The following is a 16474-nucleotide window of genomic DNA, read 5'->3' as shown; positions in this document are numbered from 1 at the left end:
ATGTTAAGCAACACTAAAAGATAATAGGAAGCAATGAGAAGATAATCTATCCAAATCATATCAATGTTGACAAGAAAAATATGATTTGTCTATTTATAGATTGATTTATTTGTTAGGATTGCAACTATTTTTTTAAAAAAATTACTATTTTAAAATTTTATCAAGGCCTTAAAAAGAAGTTCTTATGAAGATTATTTCGAAATTTTTAAGTTTTAGATGCAGACGCCACAGCACGTGCCGATGTGGCACGGATGTGCACACGTGGAGGGGTGGGGAGGCAAACGGGACGAGGTGGCATCGGGCCAGGAAGGGGTTGGGCCTCGGGCATGTTACTCAACCCTGCCTCTCTCTCTCCCCGTTGCAAAGCATTTCGGAGCTCCTCCTCCTCCGCCCCTGCTTGCTTGCTTGCTTGCTGCAGAGCGTGCCTGTCTCTGCGAGCTGCCATGGGACCTCGCCTGCTTCGTCCCGCGCGTCTCCTCTCCCTCGCTAGTATAATCTCACTGTCTTTCTCTTACGCCCAGTGCGGTTGAGGTTGCATTATTGATGGTCTCGGGAGGCGGATGTTGAGCTTCTGCGTTTGTGAGGAGGAATGGGCTTTGTTAGTTCGTGTGATGAGGCACGAGGGGCTGTTTCCTAGTTTAGCGCGCTGGATTTTCGTTATCTTCATTATATTTATTGGTAATTTTTTCTTTGGAATGTTTCCTTTGTGTGCTGGTATTGCGCATCTGCAGAGTATGCAAAGGGGAGGGTTCTACAAGAATTCGATGGGTCGTGCAGAAGCAGCTCAATTCACTATTCAGATTTTGTTTCTATTCTCCCAGCGCTGAATCAGAGGTTTGTTCTCGTATTCTTCGAGTTCTTCAGTTGTGGATTGCGGGTCTTGACCCATTCGAGTGAGGTGATTGTACAATCAAATTCACTGAATGTCAGTCATTTTATTCTATTTTCTTGGGGTTTTTTTAAGGTTTTTCTCCGTCGCGCGAGCACCGGGACGCGACGATCATTTAGGCGCAGTGCAGCTTGATGTTTTATTTTTTCTGCAAAAGTGTTCAAATTTTTTCAGCGAGTATGCTGAAATTAGGACTTATGTTTGATCCCTTGGGTATTACCTCTCGTAGCGTTGAATAGCTCGCCAATTATGTTCATCAGTCCCCTTTGTTTTTTTCTTGAAGCAATAGATTTAAATTGCAACTCGTTTGAACATTGGTAGTAAGACAACATCTCTCTCAGCCAAGCCAGACGCAATGCTGCTAAGTTTTCACATGTTTGGGAGCTTTTAGAAGGAATAAATTTGAGATTTTAGGGATATGATCGTATCGAGAGTTCGATGTTTTGAATTTTACTTTGTATCGCCCCAGTAATGAGACCATGACTGTATTGTATAGCTTTCTCTTTGAAATCTTCTTAAGTCTGGTGCTTTGCGTTTGTGCTTTAGTGTATCTACTGGTTCTGAGTGTTGGTTGAAATGGTTGCCTTCAGTTTGAGGCACATGCATACGGAAAACAGGGGTATGCTCGGCACCACTGTTTTATGTGTTCGAAAGGATAACAAGGTCATTATTATTGGAGATGGGCAAGTTACATTGGGCAATGAAATTATCAAACCGAATGTCCGAAAGGTTCGCAGACTTGGTGCTAACGTCATCGGAGGTTTTGCAGGTCAGTCAATTTTGAAAAATGACATGTGTTGTCTTATTGTTCATGGTTAAGGTTGTTTTAAATAAGTAGAGCAGTTGTTGATTAGGACGTTTCGGATGAGTAGGATGCGCAGACATTATTCTAGTAACCGTGAAAGCTAACGTTGAACGACAGAGCCATAATCAATAATGCACCACCTTATCCGCCACGAGTGCATGAAGCAGTACTTGGATATCTCATTTTCGTAACACGTTGTGGCCAGGGTTTATGAGGGTGCTCGTAGCTAATGGGAAAGGGGTAGTTTGTAGGTGGCACTGCTGATTCGTTTACTTTGTTTGAGAGGCTGGAGACCAAACTTGAAGAACACTCTGGTAGGTAACTTGCAGCTTTTTGTGTCCTGCCCACTCAAGTAGCCTATTATTCATGTTCAAGTTTTGACTAGTTTTCAGGATCTTAGTGTTCTAAACATGTACTATAATTTTTCCGTCTATTTCCTTACTCATTCGTGTAATCCCACCTCAGTATAAGAACACATTTATCTTAAGCGTCATAAGCTCACCATGTCAGGAATGCATTCTAGTAGGTAAGCTTATAGATGTTTAATAAAGGTTAGGTTCATTAATTTGATGGTGAATTACATTATGAGGTTTTGCAATAAGTCATAGTAGTTTAAATCAATTCAGATGAATGCAATCTGCATCTCTTTTAATAGTTTTGAAACTTGCGAGTGCATTTTCTAGGCAAGGTTTGCATGCTCCCACATCCTTCGTATGACTGACGATCACCGTTGTGTTGGTTGCAGGCCAGGTATAGAAAATGCTGAGGACATGATCGTTCGATAGTTTCCGATACTGTCTCCGAATCCATTATTGCTGTGTATTTAGCTCTTTATGTACAAGTGGAGTGTTTAGGGTATGTTTAACTGCTCATTGTTTTTTTGACCCGAGGGAACGTATGGCAGCTGACGAGAGCTGCAGTGGAGCTTGCCAAAGCCTGGCGCACTGATAAGTTTCTCAGGCGTCTTGATGTATATCTCTTTTTGCCAACTAAACCGGCCTCTTCTTCAATTGTAATGGTGTATATTATGTTTCCCATGCTGCTGTGAACTTGTCCGAGTATTTTGCTGCTACTCATAACTTCAATTGATTTGAGTGCAGGCTGTTATGGTCGTTGCGGATGCTGAAATATCTTTGACAATAACAGGCAATGGGGATGTTCTAGAGCCTTACGATGGTGTTATTGGTGAGAATCTATCTATCTATATTGTTTTATCCGTGCATGTATCTACATGCTGTGTTCACTATTCAACTGCGACTTGATGCATGCTGCGGCAATTCACTATTGACATGCTTCCTAACATCGTAATCCCGTGGTCAGTTAGAAGTAGAAATGCGTAGGATCGCAATGCGTGTTTTATCTTTTCACTTCTACTCCGCGCAGGTATTGGGTCCGGAGGTTCATATGCATCGGCAGCTGCGAGGGCTCTTATCGACTTACCTGACTGGGGAGCTGAGGCTATTGGTAAGTGTGGATGGATACATGGCTTCTTGTGCGTTTCCATTGTTGTTTCTGTTTGGTGTACTTAGACATCCAAAGTCCGAACTGGGATGTTGACGATTGTGTACTTGGATGTGTGCTGGGGGTTTATGATTTTTCAGCCAAGAAAGCTATGAAGATTGCTGCAGATTGTTGCATATACACAAATCACAACTTCACAATTGAGCAAATCGAGGTTGCACACACTAGAAGTTCTGAGGTTATAGATCAAGCAGCTAGTCTATCTTCCACAGACCCTTGCACTACAAGCACATAAGAGGGAACCTTTTCCTGGAGAGAAGGGATTCAGCGTTATGCTTCTGGGCTCAATTTCTGTTCAGAAAGAATGTGGTTTACATATGAGTTATCAGTGCTGGATCTTGTGAGTTGGTACCTTTCAGAGTCACTGCTTTAGTTCGTCACCAATGATATTAACTTGATAAGACGTCATTAACCTGAGAAACCTCTTCAACCGATTGAAGTCTGCTCAGATGCATTGGAGGTAGTTGCATTTTCTGTTTGACCACTTTTATTATCCCACAAAGAAGAGATTTTTTTTTTTTTCTTTTCTTATTTTTTCTCAGTCCTTGGTGTTCAGGTCAGTATCATTGGACCTTGTCGTCAATTAGAGTTTTGGTTAGCTTCTACAGACCTTGTCAGCAGCTCTTGTCCGTAGGCTTTCCAGATGTGAATATTTATTTGCCTTCCTAGTGAAAGTGGAGGCTGGATGCTCTTCAGTCGAGGAGAGTAAATCTTTATCTCGAAGTCGAAAGTTATTTACAACCAGGTGTTCATGGGCTGGAGGAGAAATGAACAACATCCAGCATTTAGTTCAGTTTTGAAATCCACGCAGCGCACGTTATTGAAGTCTTATTGAGAAACAACGCTTTGAAACAATGATCTTTGCCGGCATTCGACAACTCTGGGCGTAGGATTTTTCCTTTTCGGATAAGTCGAATAAGTTAAACTCATCCGTGTGACGCGTAAACCATCCTCGCAATCTATACTCACTGGAAATCAACATAATTCAATTTTGTGCAGGGAGCGCGTCGGTAGGAACTCTAAAATCACTCAGCAAACTTTTGAAGCTGACATGTGGCGGTTACACATCCGAGTGCGTTTACCAGGGAGAAAAGAAATGTTGCGGACCAAAAGATTCGCAAGCCAACTGTTGTCTTCTACAATCGTCATTGAAATATGCATCACTTCAACGTACTGTCGTTTCCAGAACAATCAGTTGAGTGACACGTCCAGGTTGTACAGTTCTCAGGCTCCGTATGCGGTCGTAAGCAGGCAGCTTCTTTCAAGCCTATTCCGTAGCGCCAGCTATTCAAAACCAAGCTACGGAATGGACGAGGAGGCTTTATACACTACCGACTGGATCTTTGTTGCTCCAAATCAAACCCGGAGGCTCGGACAACCGAAGCCAAGACTGAGAGCACCGCAAGTTACGATCTTCACACCAATACTGTAGTCAACGCAGCCCAGCTCTAACGAACTTGTGCTCAATCGGAACGGGAAAGCAAAGCAACTGTTGTCTGCTGGAACCACGAAGAAACGTTGAGCTCCTGCAGCTCCACATTTTCGGAACCTTGCAATTTGTGGCACCAATCATCGTGGGAAAGTCAAAGAACGTGTGATTAACTATCCCAGCGCTTTTCTAAATTTAGAAAATCTCGAAAAATCCCTAAATTACCCAGTCTTATGGGATACTCTCTGTTCCAGAGCATACTAGTCCCGGAAGTCGCTAAATGCTTGAGAAGCTTAAACCCATTTTCGTGGAATGGTGACCTGCGTCGTTTTGGTGCCCCTCGGGTTGAATGTGTCGCCGAATGCTCCAAGGTCACAGTTGTTGGTGATTTTGCTGTCGAGGCACTGTGGTATATGTTTCTTCGGCTGTGGTATGATCGGTGTAGGAGGTTTTGGAATCTGGTAGTTGGTTGAAGCAGGGCGGCGTTGGTGGGCGAGAGGGGGCGACTGTTGGCAGAGCGGAAGTGATCTGGAGGATTGCGACGCCGGCAGCGATGACTTTGGGAAGGATGGATTCGTCGCTCGACACTCACAACATCGAACTCCAAAAGGTGGGCGCTAGTGAATGTGGAGGGGTGATACGAGACTGGATTTAGATTGCAGTGTTGGATCCTTCAACTTGTGAGAAAAATTGAATGGAACCAGTTTTATATATATATATATATATATATATATATATATATATAATACTGTGTCTAATGTCTTCTGATTAAGCGGACATTGGTCTTCCCTTAGAACTAAATGAGAAAAGCGCGGTACTTTGCAAGGTACAGCTCTCGGCGTCTGTAAGTCTGCGATCAAGGTGTTCTTGTTATCTACTTAAAAGATCTGACATGCACTCTCTTGTAATTGTGAGAATTTTATTTTGTATATGTCTTTTTCTAGCATCTCCCCACAAGGGCCATACTACCGATTGCTTGCAATTTCTTGAAGTTGCACTCTGCTCCGCCGTGGTATGCAAAAATCGCCAGTCCTGAGTGTCGCGCTAAATCCTTTAAGAAGCTAAATCTTTTTTCTTTTTTCTTTTTTCATTCACCGTTTTAGTAGTTTTAGAGCTTACCGACAATTTCCTCAAGTTATTGTATGTTATTTAATTAATTAAATATTTTTATGGGTTTATGAGAAGAATGGCGGTTCACAGAATTATTTTGTCGAAAACATACTAAGTGTGTTTTGTCGGTGGTTCTAATTTCAGCAATCTTCCGTTCTGCTGGCACCACCTCAAAGGGTAAGCGTAACTGCCCCCTTCGTTACACATGATGCACTTGGCTTGCTGAAGCCATTGAAATTACATTCATGGTATAATATTTACTCTCGTAATTGGGATTCATGTGTGTGGGTGTTGTGACCGGGATTATGGGACCTGTAGAGTGAAAACAGCCAGAACACAACCGACCTGGAAGCATGGCTACCCATCTCAACCGCAGACCGCAATGCCAACTGGAAGCATGCGGCTTTCCACAACGTCACGGCGATGATGGGAGCAGGAGTTCTCGCTTTGCCCAACGCCATGGTCTACCTTACATGGTATCAACCACTACACCACAGCCAGTTCACGTTTCCTTCCTATTTTCCTTCCGCCATTGTTCCCTTCTCCACAAACTTTGAGGATGACGTGGGTATCATGTTTGTAGGGGTCCAGGTCTCCTAATGCTCATCCTTTCATGGGTCATCACCCTCTTCACACTCTGGCAAATGGTGGAGATGCACGAAGCTGTGCCCGGAAAGCGATTCGACAGATACCATGAGCTTGGTCAAGAAGCGTTTGGCCCCAAACTGGGGCTATGGATCGTGGTCCCGATGCAGTTAGTAGTCGAGGTTGGCGTGGACATTGTTTACATGGTAACAGCAGGGAAATCCATGCAGCACGCGTACAACATCACCTGCGGCGACCACTGCCCATTGCAGGACGCCATCGTCTTCTGGATCTTCCTCTTCGCCATCGTCCAGCTTGTGCTCGCTCAGCTACCCAACTTCAACTCCATAACTGCCATTTCGTTAGCTGCCGCCATCATGTCCATTAGCTACTCTACCATAGCGTGGATCATTCCTGCTCATTATGGGCACACCCTTCCGGGCGGCGTCAAGCTACTGGCACCGGTAAGCTATGGCTTGCCGCAGTTCAAGCCTGTTCAACTGCAGTTGCCAGGCGGTTCTACCCTACAGCAAGTTCCAGATGATTTATCCTACAATGATCGGTTGTTTGGAGCTTTCACTGCCCTTGGCACAATTGCGTTTGCCTATGCAGGGCATAACGTGGTGTTAGAGATTCAGTCCACTTTGCCCTCCACTCCAGAGGAGCCATCCAAGCTTGCTATGTGGCGAGGAGTGAAATTTGCTTACGGAGTTGTGGCAGCCGGATATTTTCCAGTTGCATTAGTTGGGTATTGGGCTTACGGCAACCAAGTGACGGACGACATTATCACATTTGTGTCACGGCCAACTTGGTTGGTGCTGATTGCCAATCTGATGGTGGTTGTTCATGTCATTGGGAGCTACCAGGTAATCCAGCAAGCCGTTCATTCAAATCCTAATTCCATTGGCTCTGGCAGTTTGGCATACAATTCTAGATTCCCACCCATGGTTTGTCTAAGTTGAATCTGTCTCCGCCAGATTTATGCCATGCCGGTTTTCGACATGATGGAATCAACTCTGGTGGGCCGCTTGAGGTTCAAACCATCAACACCTCTTCGGCTCATCACCCGCTCTCTCTACGTCGTCTTCACCATGTTCATTGCCATCACGTTCCCATTCTTCTCAGCTTTGCTGGGCTTCTTCGGTGGCTTTGCTTTTTCGCCGACTACTTATTTTGTAAGTTCCGACGTGCCCATGGGTTTTACATTCTTTTCATACTTCCCCCGCTTTTTTCTCACTCCATTTCCGACACTGACATCGTCTGCTCTGAACTAGCAGTTGCCGTCCATCATATGGTTGAGGATATACCATCCAAATCGCTGGAGCTGGTCATGGGTCATCAACTGGGTAATCTTCTTCACAGCTTCTTCCCTTCTCAAATTCTCTCACCACATTGCGTCCGTCGCTCACGAGCTTGCTCGAATCATACTCTGATCGGAAAGCTTCCCAAAGCACTCCAACCTGAGGTACTTGGGTGGGTGGATGTGTGTGTGCATGTGCAGGCGGTGATTGTATTTGGCGTGGTGCTGATGTTTGTGTCGACCATCGGTGGTTTCCGATCCCTGATGGTCGAAGCAGCCAATTTCCACTTCTATAAGAACTAATCACTCGGATGTCCATAGAGTATTACTATTCTTTTTGCCGTTTTTTCTTGTTATGAATTCCAAACATCTGACAACTCGGAGTTAGGATTATGTGCACATTTATATACAGTTGCGTAAAAATGGGTCCAGCTTCGAAGCTTGCTGTCTGTCAAGTTGTCAAGTTCTGCAGGACTGATACTCACACAAACTGTGCCGGCGGATGTATTTGTAGCAAAGCCCTTTATCTCAAACTATGCACTTCTTTCTCATTTGTTGAGGAGGAAGAAGAAGACGACCAAAACAATTCTTCACAAAGTTGAATTAAATTACCAGCTGTATTGAGGGAGGTGGAAGAATGTGACTGATTGATTGGTTGATTAGTGGGTGCCACAAGGAGAATAGGTTGGAGGATAATTTTCTGGATGTCACATGTGGATTGGTTCCTTGTTCATACTGTTTTATTTTTTATTTTTATAACATTTTGGGGACTTTAAAATTTAAATTTTAAATTTTTTCTAACATTGTGAAGAGTCTCCATGTAAGGCTTTGCACAAGTAGACACTTAAAACTAAAAGTAAAACTACTAATTTGAATACTAAAAACAAGAAGAAAAAAGAATTAAATTAAAAAGAAGTGCAATATTGCAAAGAACATATGAGAAGGTTATTTAAAATTGAAAATAAAAGTTGATGTTTTCGAATTTTAATATATAATGTTTCTAAATGTGCCATCATGTTTTAAAAACACGATTTTTTAAATTATTTATAGTGCTATTGATGTATTAACAATTTAAAATAATGTCAAGAATATATTCTACCTTGATTTTAAAAGTAAAACAAAGGAAAGAATGAATTTATTAAAGTCTAAAAAATTTCTTAAAATATTTTATTGTAAAGATTTGGTAAAAAGACATATTTTTGTTAAAGATATTAATTATATATAACAAGATAATATGTCATTTTTAAGAATGCAAAACCTTTACAAAAGTATAATCTTTGTGTAAGTTATTTTTATTATAATAATTGAATAGTCAACTTATATATACAATAAATCAATAACAATCATTTATTTAGAATACAAATATTTTGGCATCCTTCTTTGGCTATTTCGGTACCTCCCATGAGTTGCTCATTGATTTATTTCAGAGTATAAAATATTTTGTCACCACAAGTCTTTAGGTCCTTTATTCTTGTTGTTCTATTCTTGTTGTCTAGCCACCTACTTTCAAGCAACTACTAAGCAATGTAAAGTGATAACAAAGTAGAAAAGAAGGAGTATGAAAATATCTATGTCCTACAATTGTTAATATTTTTCAGCAAAATATAATAAAATATATTAAATTTTTAATACTTTATACAATAAAAGTATTAAAAATCTATTTTAGACTTTTATTGAATAATGTTTTAAAAATCTATTAAAAAGTTTTTTAGATTTTTAATACTTTTATTGATTAAATTTAAAAGAAAAAAAATTGTAAAAACCTTCAAATATAAAAGGTTAGTCTTGTTTTTTAATTCTTTATATTGTTGTATAATGTTTGAGAACTTGAAAAATTATACATTTATAATTACAATCTTAACTAAATATAAGTTTAATTAGGTCTAATTCAAAACCAAAGTAAAACAAATGCATGAACTAAAAATAATCATAAATTAGAAAAAAGTTTTTACAATGAAGTATACTTGCATAGTTATTGAAGTTGATTATATAAAATTATATTAAAGAAAAAAATGAATATAAATTAAGGTCTATAATTTAATTATAACTCTAACACACTTTTTCTTGTTACTATATAATCTATTGCATTCATTAGAAATAATTGAGACTTAATAATCTATGAAAAAATTCCGTAATTTTAGAATTTTTTTTTAAAAGATTATTATATTGGTTCAAAAGGTATTTAAAAATTATCCACAAATATTTTATTGGATTAAAGTAAAGAGATTTTGTCAATAATTTGGTTAAAAAAAATCTTTGTGAAATTAACTACAAAATCATTAATATAGATGTATGCTTTGGATTATTATCATGTTAGATAATCACATTTTTAAAACTTGAATTGTATGCATGCAATGTATGAATCAACTCAAGTTCTAAAATCTCTTTGTAAGATGTTGATCTATTGTTTTCTCAACATAACACATCTTATTAAGGTCTTGTAATGCTTTGGTTGCCAAAGCTTCTTTATGATCATTACTTTGTTATTGTTGCATAGACAATGTAAAAGTTTGAAACATGCTTGCAATGGTTGGATCCATGTACATATCTTATCTTTTAGTAAAAACTCTATTAGAAGCTCTACTTAAAAATCCTTCCATAGCTCCTTCAAAATTCTTATTCTTATTCTCCATTAAATCAAAATCAAAATCAAAATAAACAAATTCCAAAACCTTTCATCTCAACCTTTTACATTAGGTTTACCAATTATGTCATACTATATGTGTTCTTACTTGAGAATGCATCGGGGCACCTAACAATGGAAGGTAAGTAGAAAAGAAACAAAAATCTTAGAAAGTTTAATAGAATCTAAAATAAACTTTAAATATTCCTTAATAATCCTAATCAAATTTTTATTAATGTAAAATAAATTTAAAAGAAGTTACAAAAGAAAAACAAAGAAGTCATAAATTAATCTCAAAGAAGAATAATAAAGAAATCTTAAAGAAATATAAAAATAAACCTTTAAATAAATAAAAATAATTTTAAAGAAATATTAGAAATAAAAAAATTAAAAAAAATAAAAAATCCTTTAAAATATTAAAAATAGAAATTCTAAATAAATCCTAAATAAATTTTAGATCAAACCTTAATAAAAAATCTTATTGAATCTTAATCAAATTCCAAGTCATATCCTAATTAAAATCCTAATTGAAAGCCTAATCAAATCCTAATCAAATCCTAAATCCTAAAGCAATCCTAATAAAATCCTAATAAAATCTTAATCAAATCTTAGATATATCTAAATTGAATCCTACTCAAATTTTAATCAAATTTTAATCAAATTCTATTCAAATCTAGACAAAATTCTAAATCCTAATAAAATCTTAGATAAATCTTAAATCCTAATTAAATCTTAGATTCTAAATCAATTTTAATTAATCTATAATCAAACCATAAATCTTAAATAAAGCTCTTAATAATCCTATAACATATTAAAAACTTAATAACTAAATATTAAATTATTGATTTTAATTCAAACTTTGTACACCTTGAAACAACTAAGTTAACAACAATTACAAAAAATTTAAAGAAGATTGTACATACTTTATAGACAATAATTCCAAACTTCCGCTTGAGGGTTGGCCGGCCTTCTTTTTCAACCTTGATGTTGATATTCTTGAGTCATGATCTCTTAATTATACCATTCAAATTGTTCCAATTTTTTTTCAATTATTGAAAATCAAGATAGTCATCTTTGAAAAAAATTGTATGTCAATCCAACTAGTAGATTGATAAATATCTTAGAAATCCTCACTAATCTTCTAAATTCCAATTTCTAAGACCATAACCTACAAATACCATTGTATCTTATAATTTGATTGTTCGAATTTCCTCAAATTTTTCAAACAAATTTATTATAAGTACAACAATAAATTTTTCAATTTTCACTTATAAATATACTAAAAAACTCACAAAATTCTAAACTTTGTAAACTTATTTTTATTTCTCAAAATCCAAATCCATGAAGAACATTATTAACTTTGAAAATCTCAATATTAATCCAAATGACATGAAATTAATACTTAAAAATCTCTCCTCTAATCTACTCTCAAATTGTCAAGGACAAGAACTCGATAAAAAAAGAAATTTAGACAAGTGAGCCTTCACTCAAAGAAAGGTAACAAAATATAAATAAATAAGTATGTATATTGAAAAAGAAATTGGAATGGCTATTGCCAAAAGACAAGAAAACTTAAGACCCTTGAAACTAGCCTAGAAGCAAGAAAAGAATTGGCAAGAGTGAAGAGGGCTTCATTCTTGTCTCTATATATACTATCTAATTAGGGACTATGTGGCGACGTTCTATAGGACCTCCAATATGTGTTGACTTTGTAGAACACATGCCTTGACTTACAAGGCAAGTTTTTCTACGTGTGGGCCACATAGTTAGCTTGGTCTTCAAGCTAACAACATGTGTGGCACATGGCCAACTTGTTGACCACGTTTCTAATCCAAAAAGTCAATTAAAGATACCTATGAAGTCAAAGCAGTATCTATTAAGCTTCTAGGAAGCTTCCATATTAAATACTATAGAATTAACTTACTTCCACCTATTTGTATATATAATTACTAGCTTACATGAGTATGTCCGTGACATTACCTCCTCTTCTAGGGACGAGTTCCACGAGGAGCGGTCATCATATGTTGAAGAAATCTATGATGCGACGAATTATATTCACCACATACTCTGATCTTTGTTCTCTTTGAAGATGAATGATAGGGCCTCTCAACCATCGGTAGTGTCCCATACCAGGGCGGCAAGATCACCTAGTTATTTGATCATAGTTGAGGCCTTCATAACTTCCTTCGAATAGAACATTTCGAATTCCATCAGGAGTTGTTCCTACCTCTAGCAAAATCATCAAACATCAGGAGTCCCTTCCCAAATCGTTATACCAAATACGTTGTATTTTGCCATTTATTTGAGGAAGAACATATCGTTCTTCAAGATCTTCATCTCGATTGCGTTGTCTTAAAGGTTGTGACAATCGTAATGTCTCATCTGGCAGGTCAGCAAATGAAGGCTCTTGAGTCAAATCCACTGGTTGTTGGTTCTCCATCTCCTGAACGTCACAACTATAAAGAAGCTACGAACAAGGATTGAAAGTAGAATGTTATCTTGCCTAGAGGTTGTTTCTTTTATAAAGAAGGTTTTTATCTTGATTTTGATGGATGTTGTCAATGAAAAGCCTCCATCGCCTTTGCTGCATTTGTAAGATTCTTTATTGGCTCCTATGTGCATTTACTAATATCATATCCTCGCCAATAGACAAGATATTCTAATTTATTTCGGCGCCGCCTTGAATCTAAAACTTCTTCTACTTCAAACTCTTCATTATTGTCCACTTCTATAGGAGGAAGTAGAGCTTGTCGTCTTCTTGATATGTCTACTATCTTGTATGGTTCAAGAAAAGACTCGTGCAATACTGGATGGATTTTCATTGACTCTGGTAGATCTAAACGATATGCAACTAGATTGATTTGTATAGAAATAGAAAATAGTCCAAGTCTTCGATAGTCCAACTTGTCACAAGGACGAGTGGTCTTGATATTGTGACGAAGTAGCCATATCTTATCATCCAAGAGGAATGGTGGTTGTTCCTTTAAATAGATGTCCACATTGACATTTTGTTATTCTTGAGCCTCTTTAAATTGCGCCTTCATCGTTGCATGTAGCTCTGATAAATGAATCGCCAAATCTTTTGCAGTATGATTATCAACTTTTGAAAAGTCAAAAGTATCAAGTTGTGGATGATAACCATAATTAGCAAAGAAAGGTGTTTGTTTTATAGAAGAATGTATTGTGTTATTATAAGCAAACTCTGCCAATGGCAAAAGAGTTGTCCAATCATCTTGTTGGTAATTAATGGTACATCTTAAATATTGCTCCAAAACTTGATTAACATGCTCCGTTTGTCCATCAATTTGAAGATGGAATGTCGAAGATAGTTTTATATCCACTTTAAGAATCTTGAAAAGAGTCCGCCAAAATCTTGATACAAATTGAGTTCCCCTATCTGATATAATATCCTTGGATAATCCATGATAGTGATAGATATTGTCGAAAAAGAGCTTCGCTGTTTCTTCACTTGTGATAGATTTTGTACATGGTACAAAATGTGCCATCTTGGTAAAATCATCTACTATCTTGAATATAGAGTCATAAGAACCTGAGATTGGAAGATCTGTGATGAAGTCCATAGAAACAGAAGACCATGGTTGTCCTGGAATGGGTAATGGCTAAATAAGTTCAAAAGGTCGATGACGAGGAGTTTTTGACCTTGAACAAATATTACATGATTGTACAAAATCTTTGACTGCCTTCTACATTTGAAGACACCAAAAATCCCTAGATATCAGCTCCAAAGTCTTATTATATCCAAAATGTCTTGCTGCTAGAAAGTCGTGACGAGCTTGAAGAATACATAAACGTGCTTCTCCTTCTGGAACATATAGATGTCCTTCAAAATAGAGTAGGTTGTTCTTGAATTCAAATTTAGAGGGACCATGAGATTTAGAAGAATTATTCTTGATATCATGAACAAGAGGGTCTGAAGACATACTTAACTGGACTTGCTTAAGAAAAGTTAAATCAACAGTTAATGTTGATTTTATTGCTCGAAGATGAAATTGCTCTGTCTTCAAGAAAACCATTCTTTATTGCTCAAAAGCTACATCTCCTTCTTTTGGTGTAAGATAAGAACGTCTAGACAAGGCATTGGACAAACCTTCTTGTTTTCCTAGCCAATAAGTGATGATGAACTCAAATCTTGATAAAGACATGCTCCAACGAGCTTGACGACAATTTAATATGTGTGCTGATATAAAATACTCAAGGTTCTTATGATCCATATATACGGTGATTAGATTGGAAGTGCCTTCTAGATAATAATGCCATTCTTCAAAAGAATCCACAATTGTAAGAAGTTCTTTGTAGTGGATCTCATAATTGATTTCTGCTGCTGAAAATTTTCTTCAATGAAAGGCTACTGGATGAAGTTTGTCATCTGTTCCCATTTGTGATAAAACCACACCTAGAGCAAAGTCCGATGCATCTGTTTCCATAAAGAATGCTTTGGAAAAATCAATAGGATACAAGATTGGTGCAGAAACAAATGCTGTCTTCAAAGATTCAAAAGCAACTTCCGCTTCTTGATTCCATTGGAGTTTGTCTTTACAAGTCAAACGTGTAAGTGGAGCTGCAACTTGAGAGAAGTCCTTGATAAAGATTCGATAGTAGTTGACAAATCTCAAAAAACATTGGATATCTTTTACTATTTTTGGGATCTTTCAATCTATAATAGTTTGAACTTTTTTAGGATCCATCATCAGTCCATCATTTGAAATGATGTAACCTAAAAAAATGACTTGAGTAGTGTGGAATACACACTTTTCTATCTTGGCATAGAGTCCTACATTTTTTAATTTTTGTAACACACGACGAACATGAAGTTCATATTCTTCTGGATTCTTAAAACAAATCAAGATGTCGTCTAGATAACATACCACAAAATCGTCCAAAAACTCTTGAAAAACATCATTAGATGTTGAAAAGCTGCTGGTGCATTTATAAGTCCAAAAGGCATGACATTGTATTCAAAATATCCATACCTAGTTTGAAACGTAGTCTTCCATTCATCTCCTTCTTTGATGCATACTAGATTGTATGCTCCTCGAAGATCTATTTTTTTATAGATCTTAGCTTGATTCAGTTGATCAAAAAGTCTAGATATTAAAGGTAGTAGATACTTGTTCTTGATAGTAATCTTGTTGAGTCCTCGATAATCAACACACATGCGTAATGATCCATCTTTTTTCTTCACAAATAGAATTGGAGCTCCTACCGGAGATTTAGAATGGCGTATGAAATTCTTGGCTAGATTTTCTTCAATATATTCCTTGAGTTCAGTCAACTCATTTTGTGATAAATTGTAGATTGGTCCCAATGGCGGTTGTGCTCCTTCTTGAAGGTCAATTGAGTATTCATAGGGATGATGTTCCGGGAGTGTATCCGCATTCTTTTTTTTGAATACATCTTAAAATTCTTGGTATTGGCTTAGAATGCTACTTGAAGTCTTTCCATGAATAGAAACACGTGTGGCATAATAATATATGGTGATTCTTTCATAGCAGCATGCAAAAAAGCTTTTGTACCTATAAATATGGGTTTAATTGAACTGGACTTATGACTCTCTACTTGATTAACTACATTGTTAGTTATACTTTTAGAGAAAGTAAGAGTTCGGGAAATCCAATCTATTTGAAGGTTGTATTTTTTTAACTACAATAAACCTAAAATGACTAGATTAGAGGGAGATCTAATGATATTAAATACTACAAAACTATTATGACCATTGATTATTACTTCTATAAGAAGGATTTCGTGAGTAATATCCCCCAAAGACAATGGATGACCATCTATGACTTCTACATGAACAGGTTTAGTTTTCTTTACTAAAGATATGCTATATCTTTTAGTAAATTCTTCATCTAAGAAACACGTCGACGCTCTTGAATCTAACAAGGCAAAGGCTTTGTAATATTTAGGTCCTAAAATAATATTTAATGTAAAACAAGGAGAGGGCTCTGAGGAGAAAATAAGACCTTTACTAGATGTTGTGCAAGGTTCCAGTCACATGGTCCCTATTATAGCTGGACAAACTCATTTTCTGACATATTGTCTTCTTTCACAGCCATACTCCTCATTTTGTGATTACGTCATTTCTTTGGACAATGTTGAGCAATGTGCTTTGATTCTCCATAATATAAACATAATCCTTCTTGACAATCACGAGTCTTTTCTTGCTCAGTAAGAAGTTTAAAACGTACTAC

The 16474-nt window shown here is 37.1% G+C and overlaps 3 protein-coding genes across 3 annotated transcripts; all 3 read left to right on the top strand.

The window, feature by feature from the left end:
* Window positions 1-226: 226 nt before the first annotated feature.
* LOC112291825 (uncharacterized) lies at window positions 227-3531 on the top strand. The gene is made up of 8 exons (XM_073538875.2): window positions 227-489; window positions 732-834; window positions 1480-1658; window positions 1946-2008; window positions 2585-2664; window positions 2795-2879; window positions 3078-3158; window positions 3296-3531. Exons 1-8 carry the CDS (start codon window positions 252-254, stop codon window positions 3448-3450), a joined length of 984 nt encoding a protein of 327 aa, XP_073394976.1. The 5' UTR covers window positions 227-251; the 3' UTR covers window positions 3451-3531.
* Window positions 3532-3534: 3 nt separating this feature from the next.
* Window positions 3535-4865, top strand: LOC141046173 (uncharacterized). The gene is made up of 2 exons (XM_073538675.2): window positions 3535-3675; window positions 4215-4865. The coding sequence occupies exons 1-2, from the start codon at window positions 3665-3667 to the stop codon at window positions 4645-4647; spliced, it is 444 nt and encodes a 147-aa protein (XP_073394776.1). The 5' UTR covers window positions 3535-3664; the 3' UTR covers window positions 4648-4865.
* LOC112291605 (lysine histidine transporter 1) lies at window positions 4794-8250 on the top strand. The gene is made up of 7 exons (XM_024539251.3): window positions 4794-5254; window positions 5899-5931; window positions 6073-6230; window positions 6338-7205; window positions 7317-7514; window positions 7617-7685; window positions 7841-8250. Exons 1-7 carry the CDS (start codon window positions 5198-5200, stop codon window positions 7940-7942), a joined length of 1485 nt encoding a protein of 494 aa, XP_024395019.1. The 5' UTR covers window positions 4794-5197; the 3' UTR covers window positions 7943-8250.
* The last annotated feature ends 8224 nt before the right edge of the window (window positions 8251-16474 follow it).

Source organism: Physcomitrium patens, chromosome 14 (assembly GCF_059467195.1).
Source record: "Physcomitrium patens ecotype Gransden chromosome 14, ASM5946719v1, whole genome shotgun sequence".
In the NCBI taxonomy this organism is placed as follows: domain Eukaryota; kingdom Viridiplantae; phylum Streptophyta; class Bryopsida; order Funariales; family Funariaceae; genus Physcomitrium; species Physcomitrium patens.
The sequence above is the reverse complement of the archived record's forward strand: the minus strand, read 5'-3'. Positions and strand labels throughout refer to the sequence as shown.